The sequence below is a fragment of the Peromyscus leucopus genome, chromosome 23 (assembly GCF_004664715.2).
Source record: "Peromyscus leucopus breed LL Stock chromosome 23, UCI_PerLeu_2.1, whole genome shotgun sequence".
Lineage (NCBI taxonomy): Eukaryota > Metazoa > Chordata > Mammalia > Rodentia > Cricetidae > Peromyscus > Peromyscus leucopus.
In genome coordinates this window covers 37,765,954-37,778,271 of record NC_051082.1, presented here as the reverse complement: position 1 = coordinate 37,778,271, position 12,318 = coordinate 37,765,954, and the positions used below count along the sequence as shown (strand labels likewise).

At 49.3% G+C, this 12,318-nt stretch overlaps 1 protein-coding gene across 1 annotated transcript in view; it reads right to left on the bottom strand.

Moving 5' to 3' along the window:
* The window catches only part of Tnrc18 (trinucleotide repeat containing 18), a 99,926-nt gene that overhangs the window by 38,584 nt on the left and 49,024 nt on the right, over window positions 1–12,318 (bottom strand). Inside the window, 4 exon segments of the mRNA XM_037198535.1 lie at window positions 6,173–6,453; window positions 8,010–8,138; window positions 8,288–8,424; window positions 9,124–9,299. Of these exon segments, the coding sequence (XP_037054430.1) occupies window positions 6,173–6,453; window positions 8,010–8,138; window positions 8,288–8,424; window positions 9,124–9,299 (723 nt within the window).

Genomic DNA, 12,318 nt, shown 5'->3' with positions numbered 1-12,318 from the left:
GGTGTGTAGTGAGTGTGTGGTCGTGTACACATGGCTCACTCATGGTAGCGACATACCACAACATGATGATGGAGATTAAGAGAACAGCGAGCTCTTGTAGGACTCGTGAGCTCTTGTCTTGCTTGGCACTGTGGGCTAGCAGTGACAGGGACACCGCTGAGTCTGTTCAAGCACTATTCAGTAAGCCGCATCATTCTATTCCTCTTGCGCTGCGAGACGGCAGTGGACTAATGGAGGATCCCGCTGGGCCCGAGTAGGTCGATACGAAAGTCTAGTGCGCGGATAAGCTGACATGGGGATCGCAAGCTCAGGGGCTGATCGTTGATTCAAACATAGCAGACCGTACCATCGCGAAATAAGAATGAGCATATATCACATCGAGCTATCAGAGCTCTGTAAAAAGGACATATTGCCCATGGAGCCCGACCTGCGCGGTCAACCCCGCAACTCGGAGAAACAAGCAGGACCACAAAGAGGAAGAGGCATAGGAACCGAGTACGTCCCTCTATAGCCCCAGTACCCTTCTGGGCGTGTTTCGCATTGAGATGCTACGTTTGCTGAGTTAAACCAGCCCTACAGACCAGCTATTGAGACGTGTGAGGAGCGCTTAGCAGGCAACGAACCACACACAACCCACACGGCACACGGTTCCGCACAGTGTGTTAAAGGCTGAGGGGGACAGGCAGGATCATACACACTGGACGACGAGTGCACACTCACGTGCCGCGCGACACAACACAAACAGGTCAAAGACAGAACCAAATATGACACACACCAGCCAGCTCTTATACATAATTTTATACTACCTTGGATTCAGCCAGCTGAAACCTAGACTCAAGGCCTCACCTTTTTGCATACACCATCGTGAATGAGTACACAGTTGCAAATTGAGCAGGGCAGCATCTTGACTTCTTCAAATAGCTTCTCGCACATTGTCTGTATAGTTTTGCAACTAATACACGATTCACTCTAACCAGCTGCTTCCAGATTACTATATTCACGCAAGGAGGCCGCGACGAGAGATGGAGTGCTCACAGTTTGGTAACGTTCAAGAGGCCAGAACGGAACTCTGCCGGATGAGAAAAATGGAATCCTCGGGGAGGGTGCAGGCGAAAGGCACACAGTAGTGAGAACGCCCTGACTGGGCCAAATTAAGGAACTACAAAAAGCAAAGGAGAAAGTGATGAGGAGGAAGGATAGGCAGGTGATGAAGTGGACGGGAGGATGTTTGATTGGCCTGGAATGAGGTACGGCAGGAGGGAGCAGAAGGTAGGGAAGGAGGTAAGGGAAAGGTTAAAGAGAAGGAATGCGTTAAGCTCAGCGTGGGCCGGACAGTAGGCACCCACCGCCGAAGATGGACGATAAGCGGTAGGAAGGAAAGAGAGAGGCGCAAGAGCTGGCACAATCGTGTTGGAAGAGACGGTGAGGTCAGTGCGTAATGCACCAATGAGAACTCTCTGCCGTCTGTCCAACGGGACGACCAAGGTTCTCCGTTGGGCCAACGCAGAAATCCATATGGAGAGCGTCAACACGACTGCCCTAGAGATTATCCAATCCATGCCTTAAAAGGAATCGATAATAGGTTGGCCTCTCTCTATTAGGGACCTGACTCCTTCCAGGTAGAGTACGAACAGGGAGTCAACCAGGCGTGATTATCCTTTCACCATGCCCTGCACAATAGTGTCCCAGGGACTCAGTTTCGAGTGGGATGGACCTAATACAGAGAAGAAGGAGGTGAGAGTACAATTAGCCACCGTTGACGATTCGAGAGGGGCCATTACACCCACCACAAGAGGCCGTACAAAGAGCTGACCTTCCATATAATGGCTAGACTCACCATGTGTCTCTGACGAGGTCCAGATCTGTACTAAAGGATAGCACATAAAAGGCTAATTTACGAGCTTCGACGGCTGCCCTCGGGACGCACCACAAGGACTGCTTCCCGCATACTATTCCTCCTGGTCTATCACTAGCAGTACATCACATAGCCCGGCTATGCCTATTAGCAGTAGACCGTGTCCCAAAGTGAAAAGAAAAATAGCATCCAGACAGTCTGGGTGGACTGGATGAGTGTGAGAAGTCGCATTACTAGTGGGGACATCGCAGCATAGATCAAGTATATCATAGAACAGAACCGTCGGTTCTTCGGCAGTTTCGCGTTCTCTATTCCCACTGGTCACAAGGCCGCCCAGTAGCAAGTAACGACAACCAAAAGTCGCTCTCCAATCCCCTCAGGACCATTAGACTCTACTGAGACGGAACCCCGGCGGAAAGCCACCGCGGCCTTTCTTCTCAATTAATCATGGCTGCACTGTGCTGTCTGTGTAGAGACACTACAAGACTTCATGCTAGGGCAGCGGACGCTCTCCATATGGAGCCCATCCCACACTAGTCTTATGGACTGTCAAACGGAGAGTATCACTTCATGAATGGTCAGGCCATCTGTAGGATGGCCGAAATTGGAATGATGCCCGATGCTGGTAGCCATTTACCACCGGGCCACACTCATACTCGCACCAATTCACCTCAATGTGCTCGGTCCAAACCACCCACAGCCTTGAGTATCATGTTATTTCTGGCAAGCTGGACCCTGGACCCTCTTCGAGAGAACGATAGTATGCAGGTGAGCGTTTCCGAGATAACACCACTGAGAGGGTACACCTCAAGTGAGGGCAACCTGAAGCTCGTGGGAGGAGTACGAATGGGCTTTATAAAGAGTACTACTGAGACACGGTGATTCCGATCATCAGATTTCAGTTGTTGCGACCAGTGCCTCAAAGGCATGGGTTGGCCAGCTGGAGAGGTCCACTTAATAACCCTTTGAACACCATCCGTCTATCGCGCGTTTTACCAATGGAGCGTACGATTTGAGATCGACTTTCCGAGGCAATGGAGAATGGACAGAACTTCGGCGTGGTCCTCTGCCTTTAGAAGCTCACTGTCCCCTCGCATCTTCTGGCTTGTGGCCGACAAGCCCTTTTGTGTTTACCTTCTCGTGGCGGGTTTCAGAGACCAAGCCGAAGGCCTTTGCGCCAGCGAGCTTTCCTGTCCTTGCCAGCAGGCTGTCATATGCCGGTGTCAGAATCTGCCTCAGCCTCCCACTAGTTTTCCGAGTTTTCCCAGGACTGTCGGAAAACTTGAAGGGTGACTTTCAGCTTGTCTTGTTTGTGAGGGACAGGGGCTCGTCAAGCATTGCTTGCCAGCTGCTCACTGGTTACGCTTTGACGCATTTTTTCTTCTTAATAAACTTTAGTGGCAAGAAGAAGTGTTGAGTTCACAGATTAAGTAACATATGGGCCGGAAAGATAGGAATCATTGTAGGTTTGTGGGTCACAATGCTTATAGAGAACTGGGGCGGTAACTGGATCCCATTCCATCCTATGTCCTCTTATGGAAAAATTTGTTTGAAACTTAGTCCTCAGTCCTTATCCAAATCTAACAATGAGGGCTATTCTTGTGTCCTATTATAGTTATGAACCAGCGGTGTAAGCGTCCTTATAAAGATTAAAATGCAAGCCAGTGAGATGACTCATGACGAGAGTAAGTGACCTGTCACCAAGTCTGGAGTTGACTGAAGTTCGGAATTCCCTAGCGCTTACACTCAGATGTGGAAGAAAATAAGACTCTGACCGTACCTACACTTGACCGTGACATAAACATGCCGACGTGCCAAATGGCATTGATAGCACAAATCGCGCAGCATAGTCACAGCACAAATAAATAAAAAAGATGAGAGGCGTTGAGAGGTAGAGATGGAGTACTACTGGAAGTGATTGTAAGAAATGATAATCTAGACCGTCGGAGTAGGGATGGCGTAGTATGTGTTTCTTTGGACTAAAGGACCCCAAGTGTCAGATTTCTCCGACACACAGCCGGCCCGCTGAACCTGCCCAGCGTCGACGAAGGGGACTATGAATAGCGTATCTGGCTTCACAAAACTGAGCGCGTGTACTAATGATCCACACTATAACCCAACAACTATACGGAACTGAGCATGGCACATTATAACTAACCAACAGAGAGACACCTTAATTAGAGCCAGACAGAATGCGCGGACGCGGGCTTCACACGAGACGAGCCGTAGCGTCTCTAAGCTACCACGATGCGGGAGCCACACAGTGCTAGACCAGTGTCAGCAGGAAGTCGGCTATTGTAAGCAGATTGAATCGCGATCCATGCCTGGAGGCTACCCCGAGAGTGTAGCTCCAAGGGAACAAGGTGAGCACGGCAAAGAAGGCTAATATTCGAGATGGAACCCCTCTGTCTCGAAAAACAAAAAACAAAAAACAAAACAAAACAAAAATACACAAATGCAATAAATAAAGCACTTATTAAAACTCCTAGCCTGGGATAGATAACTGCATGGTTGAGTGCACTGGATGATCTTCTAAAGGACCCAAGTTCGATTCCCAGCACCCACAAGGTAGCTCACAAGGATTTTGTAACTCTAGTTCCAGGAGATGAACGCATGTGGTGCACAGACATACACTCAAACAAAATACCCGTACACGTAAAAGTTAAAAAAATTTTAAGATGCCTGGTCTAGTAATCACTTATTAAAAGCTGTTACCATGGTAACAACCATAGCTGGCAACGGCTTTCCCATCCTGGCTTTCCACAGCCCTGTCTGGAAGTGCCTATAGAAGAACTTTGAGAAAGCAGGACTACAGATGGGTGGGAGAAGGTAGCTGGATGAAGCGATGAGAGCCAAGACTAGAAACTGAGCCCAGAGCCGATCTGCTTTCTATCTCAACCTCCCACAGCAGCTGCTGGAGGCTGCTGCTCAGTCTAAACCAGCCTGTCCAACTAAATGGGTCAGAGCTGCCAAGAAAACGGCTGGAGTATGCCTTGAATGCCTAGACCAGGGAGAATGATTAGAGATTTCACAGATTAAATTTCTCCTTGCATGTCTATCGCCAATGGGAGTCATTTGTTGAAATGAAATGTGCAGTTTCAAAGGCATTAACGCTCTGCCATTTCAGGGTACTAGCTATATATTTTTAATCAGCATTTGCAGGAGGTGGGGGAGGGTTTGGGATAGCATTGCTAAAATAATTAACAAAATTGCTCACCTGAGAGGAAAGGAGAGCCTAGTGTACAAAAACTGGCAATCTTTTCATGCCCCTCCCCCTTTGGTTTTTTGAGACAAGGTTTCTCTGTGTAACAGAGTCCTGGCTATCCTGGAACTTGCTTTGTAGACCAGGCTGGCCTTGAACTCATGGAGATCCTCCTGCCTCTACCTCCCAAGTACTGGGATTAAAGGAGTAAAATTTTATTTTGATTTTCTTTTCCTGAGACAAGGTTTTCCAAGCCATGGTTTGGCCTGAACTTGTGGTGTAGACCAGGCTGGACTCAAGGTCCAGAGATCTGCCTGTCTCTCCACACACCACCATGCCCTGATATCTTTTTAATTTAATTTTTTGCATATGTCTGTGTGTATGGTATGTGTGTTTGTATGTAGAGAGGCACACATGTATTTGAATACAGGTGGAGGGTGACAGCCGGCATCTTCCTCCTTCACTCTCTACCTTTTATACTAAGGCAGGATTTCTCACTCAAGCTGGGACTGTACCCAGAGTTGGCTGTTCCGGCTGGTCTCAACAGCCAGCTTGCCCCAGGGATCCTCCCAAGAACAGGAATCAACCACCATGCCCACCCAGCTGTGCATGGGTTTTAGGGATCCGAACTCCAGTCATCACACTTAAACAGGAAATGCTTTACCCACTGAGCCATCTCCACGGCTCCAAACTATCTTCCCCATCCAGCCCCTTTATGTGACATTTCACCTCTGATGACAAAAACCAATCAAAACACCTCCTTCCCACAAGACTTAATAAGGAGGCACATTAGCATTCAGAAACAGGGTCCATAAGTGCATGGTCTCAAGGCTCTGTAGAAATGAGAAATTACCCTCGGAGAACTCAGACTGACTCACAATAGCATCAAGGCCATGTGCAACGCCAAGGTGCTCATTAAACAATTACACTGCTAAACAACGGAGTAACCGCGGTTTGGTTACACGCTTGCATCTAACCTCCCGCCTGTTTAAGCAGCGTCTCAATGCACACAACTGATGTAGTGTTTAGGCCTACCTCCACCTCCTGTTACTTTGCCAGGTCCTTGATCCCCCCTGGGACTTCCTTTTCTCCCCACAAGGAAGAAGTTAACTAGCAGTAGGGACCAACCGTCCTCCATCGAGAAGGTTCATTGTCTCTGGTGTGACCTCCAGACCTCCAAGTTGAGGACTGCATCCCAGAGTCTTGCAAGATTGATTTACTGACCTGACTCATGAAGTCAGATGAGGTTTCGTGATCATCCCAGCTCTGGTTCCTGCCCCGGGCTTTCCCTATGCTGATGAGGGCATCTTGGTCTTCCTCAGGCCCCTTGTGCCTCTTCCTTATCCCAGCTCCCAGATCGTAGTCATCTGAAGTCAGCAGGGATTTGCTGTTTAGCCTGAAAGCCAAACATATCGTGGGGGTCAGCACCTTAGCCAGGCCACACTCAAAGGCAGGGGGTCATCCACCCATGTGGCCCTCAGGGGTTGGGCTCTAGATGTGGAAAGAAACAGTGATGGACACTAGAGAGACCAGTGTTGGAAGACAGTTGAATGCTAGTGAATGGAGTACAAAGGCGGAGGGGAGCTTCAAGTCGGCATCTTCCACCAGCCTCTCTCTTATGCGGTTTCAGACAGAGAGACAGACAGACACAGACAGACACAGACACAGACACACACACACACACACACACACCAACTATTAAGATAATCTTTACCAAAACTGCACCAAGAGCAAAGGTCAGAAAATACAAAGGAAATCTACCAGGGTAGGAGGGGTGATTGTATCAAATGCCGGTGTGAAGGGGGAGCCCTGCACTGGACTCCCTTTTCTGGAGAACAGGGACAGAGAAGGAGGCAAAACCCAGGGCTTGGTGAATGCTAGGCAATTACTCTACCCATTGCACTTATCTCCAGTGCCTTCATGATGGCTGGTTTGTTTGTTTTTTAAATAGGTGAGAAAACAGAGACTGGACGCTCAGAAAAGCTAACAATGGGTCGGCGTCACAGGAGTGGTGGAGCTGGAACTCAGAGCAAGGTTAGCGTAATGGTGACACCCCTGGTCACTAGGCCTACATCGCTGGAGGCCCCAGAGACTTTATTTCTCCATAGCCGCTCTTCTATCTCCTGTGGTTGGTGACAGACATATGTTCATCTCTGTTCTTATATGTTCATCTCTGTTCTTTTTCCAGTCAGGATCATCCAAGGTTAAGGATGTGGCAAGATGGAGGCCATTTTCTCATGACAAGACCATGAATATCCCACTGCCCTGCCTGTGGCCACTCCAAGCCCTCCAGACTCCTTCTTGTTTCAAAGCACTGGCCAACCTAGTATCCACCCACCCTTGTGTACCAACACGGAAAGCTGTAGGGTCCCTTTCCTCAACGGACCTCATATGCTTTACAGGTACATGGGGAGGCTGGAGCCCATCTGTACAGAAGCCTGGCTCTGGAGAGAAAGAGCCCTCATCCCAGCCAGCATTCAAGACCACCTCAGGAGGGCCCTCTGAAATGGCTGCAGTGCCACCCAAGAGGACCTTGTCCCCAGAGAGCAGCCCTGGTCTCCTGTGGGATCTCAGTAGGGTAGGGATGTATCCAGCCTGTCCTAGAAGGCTGGAGCTGAAGTAGTACTTCCGCAGGGAGGAGCCATGGAAAGAAGCAAGAATTAGTCCCAGGTGGTGAAGAAGTGGGCGGGGCAGGAAGGCGGGGCCAAGTGTTCGGGTTAGAGTTAAGCCACTGACGTCGGTCTTTCCACTTTCATCTTTCCACTCTCTTCGCTCACCCTCCTGGTCTGGGCAGCACTCCGGGCTCCCTGGGAGCTGCCGTTCAGGGATCAGAGCACCAGGCACTACCAGGTCCCCTGGCGCCCAGTAGTGGGCACCTTAGAGGGGGGCCCTGCTCCTCCCCTCCGAGCTAGGTACCAGTCAGTCCCCGATCCACCGAGGGGCCAGCCTTACTTTCCGCTACCGCTGTGGCTCTTCCCTCTCTTGCAGGGGGGCGACAGGGCGCTCAGGGTGTGGGTCCGTTTCCGCGGCCTGCCAGGGCCTCTGCGTGCCAGGCTTCTATGGGCATCCTCGTGCCTGTCCCTTAAAAAGAATTCACAGGCTCGGCTGGGAACCTGGGGTGGGCGGGGCGCGGAGCGGGGTGCTTGGGTCCACGCACACACCTGATGACTACCACAGTCGACCTACCAACCAGATGTCCAGGATGGGGTGCAAGCTGGGGAGACACTCACCCCGAATCCCGGCGTCGCTGGAGCTTGACCAGCTCACGCTGTTTCTCTTTGTACCGCCGCTGGACCTCTGCCAGTCGCATCCGGAAGTCCAGCTCCAGGGCATCCATGTCTTCCAGGGAAGACTTCATAGCAAACATCTGGAGGGAGGGTCAGGAGGAGGGGGAGACAAATGAGGATGCTGACGTTTGCTGATGCCCCACCCCCCTTGTCAAAGACTGACTTTAATCCCATTGCTGTGCCCCCCTTTTTGGTTGGATTTTAGAGACAGTGTCTCATGTAGCTCAGGCTGGCCTCAAACTCAGTATGTAGTCAAGGATGCCCTTGACCTCTTAACCTTCTGCCTCTACTTCCTGAGTACTGAGATTGCAGGAAAGCACTGCCATGTCCAGTGTAGGTGGTGCTGGGCTCAAACTAACTAAGCAGCCTAGCCCAGCCTAGGAACTCGCAGCAATCCTGTATCGGCCGTGTAATTGCTGGGGTTACAAGATATAAACCACCAGGTTATTCTCTCACTGTTCCCTACTTTCTGTGGACCTGCCTCTTCCCTATGTCCAGGGCCCCCTAAGGCCAACTTTGCCAGGCTACTGGTATCAACACTTAAGATGACATGGTCATGGTTTAATGAGGGCAAGTGTGTTATTTACACACATGGGCTTGCAGTGGACGGCGGCAGCTACCCGAGACCACACAGGCAGCAAAGGGTAGCCCCAGGCCTCGCTGCCAGTCTGCTTTCATTCCAGGTCATCACACTGCACCCAAGGGACATGCCTGACAGAGTATAGCAAGAGGGGAAGGACGGACAGCCTGCAGGAGGAAGAGAAGCCATCGGGGCTCACCCGTTCCTCCTTCTTTTGCATCCAGCTATATTTCTTGTTGGAGTTCAGTTCACGCGGAAGCCTCAAGTTCTTGAACGGATCTGAAAAGGGGCTGTCTAGCACCTCCTTCAGCATGTGGCTGCTGGCGGCCAGCAGGCTCTCCAACGAGGGTCGCACGGCCAGGTTTGGATCTGCACCTGGGGAAGCAAGAGAGACAGGTGAGTCAGTGCTGGGACCTGGACCACCGGCAAGATGGCTGCACCCACCCAGCCAGCCATCCTGAGGCCAGACCAAACTCCCAGAAACTGCAGTCAGCTCTGGCTCAACTGTGGACACACAGCCACATAGCACTGTGATCTACTGGACTGAAGCCATTCAGGGATGTAGGACACAGTGTCAAAGACAAGAGAATGCTCAGACCCGGGATATGGAACAGTTTTGTCCCCGCAGAGTGTGTGAAAGGTCAGGACTACCTCAGAATGACCAAAGTCTGGCAGAGGTTCCTTCTCAGGACAATGGGTATCCATCCCCATCTGTTCCTACTTAAGTTTCTCATTGGTGAATATGCTGTTTCCTACATCAGAAAAGAGGTCCAGGGAAACCACCTGTCACCCCAGCACTCAGATGGCCTGGGCAGGCCTGAGCTCAGGCCACACTGAGACACCTCCCTCCTTCCAAACAAACAAGGGGGGGGGGAGCACACACAGAAAAGACACAGCTGAGCAGGTAAGGAAGTGAGCTGCTCTTGTAGAAGACCTGAATTCAATTCCCATCACCCACATCTAGCAGCTCAGAGCCACCAGCTTCAGGGGATCCAACCCTTCTGCACCTGCACTCACATGTATACATACACATACACATTAAAAAATAATACATATATATTTTTAAAGGGCCAGGCATGGGCACACACCCTTAATCTCAGCATTTGGAAGGCAGGTGGATCTCTAGAAGTTAGGGGCCAGCCTGGCCTACATAATGAGTTCCAGATCAGCCAGAGTACATAGTGAAACTCTGTCTCAGGAAAAAAAATAAATAAATAAAATAAAAAAACAAATGAATGAGAGAGACAGAAATAAAAACCACAAACTGAACTAGGGAAAATAGCTGAGGAAAATGCTCACTGTGCAACTGTGAGGCACTGAGTTCAAATCCCCAGAATGCATGTAAAGCCCAGCACAGGCACATATATTCATAGTTCCAGTATTCCTACAAGTGTTCCTATGGTGAGACAGAAGTCAGGTAGAGGAAAATTCCCCAGAAACTCGGAGAACCAGCTAGCCCAGCACTTCCTGTGGCAAACAGGGAATAAAGGGGAAAATGGGCACCAGGTTTTTTTCTCAGACTTCCACACACATGCTGTGGCATGTGCAAATCAACACTAAACACATGTGTGTGTGCATGCACATCAGAATTACACACATGCACAAAAAAGTACATATTTTAAAAAGCACAAATCAAGCAGAAAGATGTAAAGACCACAACACACAGTCTCCTCTGGGGGCGGATGTAACATAGTATGCCAGAGTTCCAGGAATGTATTGTCATGTTCAAACGTTCCTAACACACCCAGCCTCCTGCATAAATATTAAAACACAATGGAGGGCTAGGGATGTTGGCTCAGCCATACAGTGCTTGCTCTCACAAAGCCCTAGGTTCAATCCCCAACACCATAAACAGGCATAATGATATACAAGAATAACCCCAGTACCCAGGCAGTGGAGGCACCAGGATCAGGAGTTCAAGGTCGTCCTTGGTTACATACAGAGTTTGAGGGTTACGTGAGCTACATGAGACCATGTCTGCCTCAAACTGACAATCTTCTTGCCTCAGCCTCACAAGTGCTAGAATGAAAGATCTGCATCACCATACTGGGCTATTTTAATTTTGTTTTTATTTTACTGTGTGTGTGTGTCTTTTATGAGAGAGAAACAGAAAGAGAATTGCTACACATACATAGTATGTATATGGAGGTCAAAGGACCTCCTTTTAGAAACTGGCTCTCTTACTTCCATCCTCAGTTCTGGGAATCAAACACAGGACCTCAAGCTTAGCAGCAAGCACCTTACTCGCTGAACCATCTCACTGACCCTATGTTTTTTTTGTTTGTTTTGGTTTTTTGAGACAGGGTTTCTCTGTAGTTTTGGTGCCTGTCCTGGATCTCGCTCTGTAGACCAGGCTGGCCTCCAACTCACAGAAATGGTCCTCTTTTCATTTTCAAATTGACATTTTCTCTTTGATCTAAAAGTTAACCAATTTGTGTACAATTCAGGCATACTTGAGAAAGAAAATGCAATCATCCATGTCTGAAGGCCAAGAGAGTAAGTGTGAATAATCTCAGCACTATTTTTATATAATAATCATGGCGGAAGCCTGGTTCCCAATGCTGGCTGGACTCCTCAGCTGGGGGCTGTCCCGTGTCACACTGGCTGAATCACTGAAGTCTCCCTGTCCTTCCCACTAGATGTCAGCAGTGTCCTTCTGAGCCAATGACAGCCAGAATTGCTGCAGCCAGCATCCCAGAGGACAGAAAAATATCTCCCCTCTTCATGAAAAATCAGTGGTTTGGGGTTTTATTTCAATCAAATTTTTCTATATATGATGGTGTTGGAGCTCCTGAAACTTACATATGGTTGTAAACTGCTCACGTGGGTGCTGGGAATCAAACCAGGTTGTCTGGAAGAGCAGTCGATGCTCTTAAAACACTGAGCCATCTCTCCAGCTCCACTTTTTTCCTTTTTTGTTTTGAGATAGCATCTCATGTAGTCCAGGCTAGCCTTGAACTCCAGACACTCTTGCTTCTGTTTCCTGAGTGCTGGGTGACAGGCTGTCCTACTGTGCCTGGCTTATTCATTACTAGAGATGGAACCCAAGGTTCTGTGCATGGGCTAGGCAAGCACTCTATCCTGAGCTACATCTTCAGACCTTTTTTTACTTTGCAACAGTTCCTCAGGCTGGCTTTGAACTGACGGTGTATGTAACACAGGCAGTCCTGGAGCTTTCACTCCCCATGTCTCAGTCATAACAGGGATGAATTACAGGCCCAAGGAACCCAACCAATGGTTTTTATTCTTTTATTTTTGGTTGTGAGCCCAGGCTTTAGCAGCTGAGCCATCTCTCCAGCCTGGGTTTTATTTTTATATATCCTTAGGTAAACGAAGGCCAGGAGGTGGTGAACCTACCAGGTTCCTTGTATCAAGATGAAGCAGGCCAATGCTG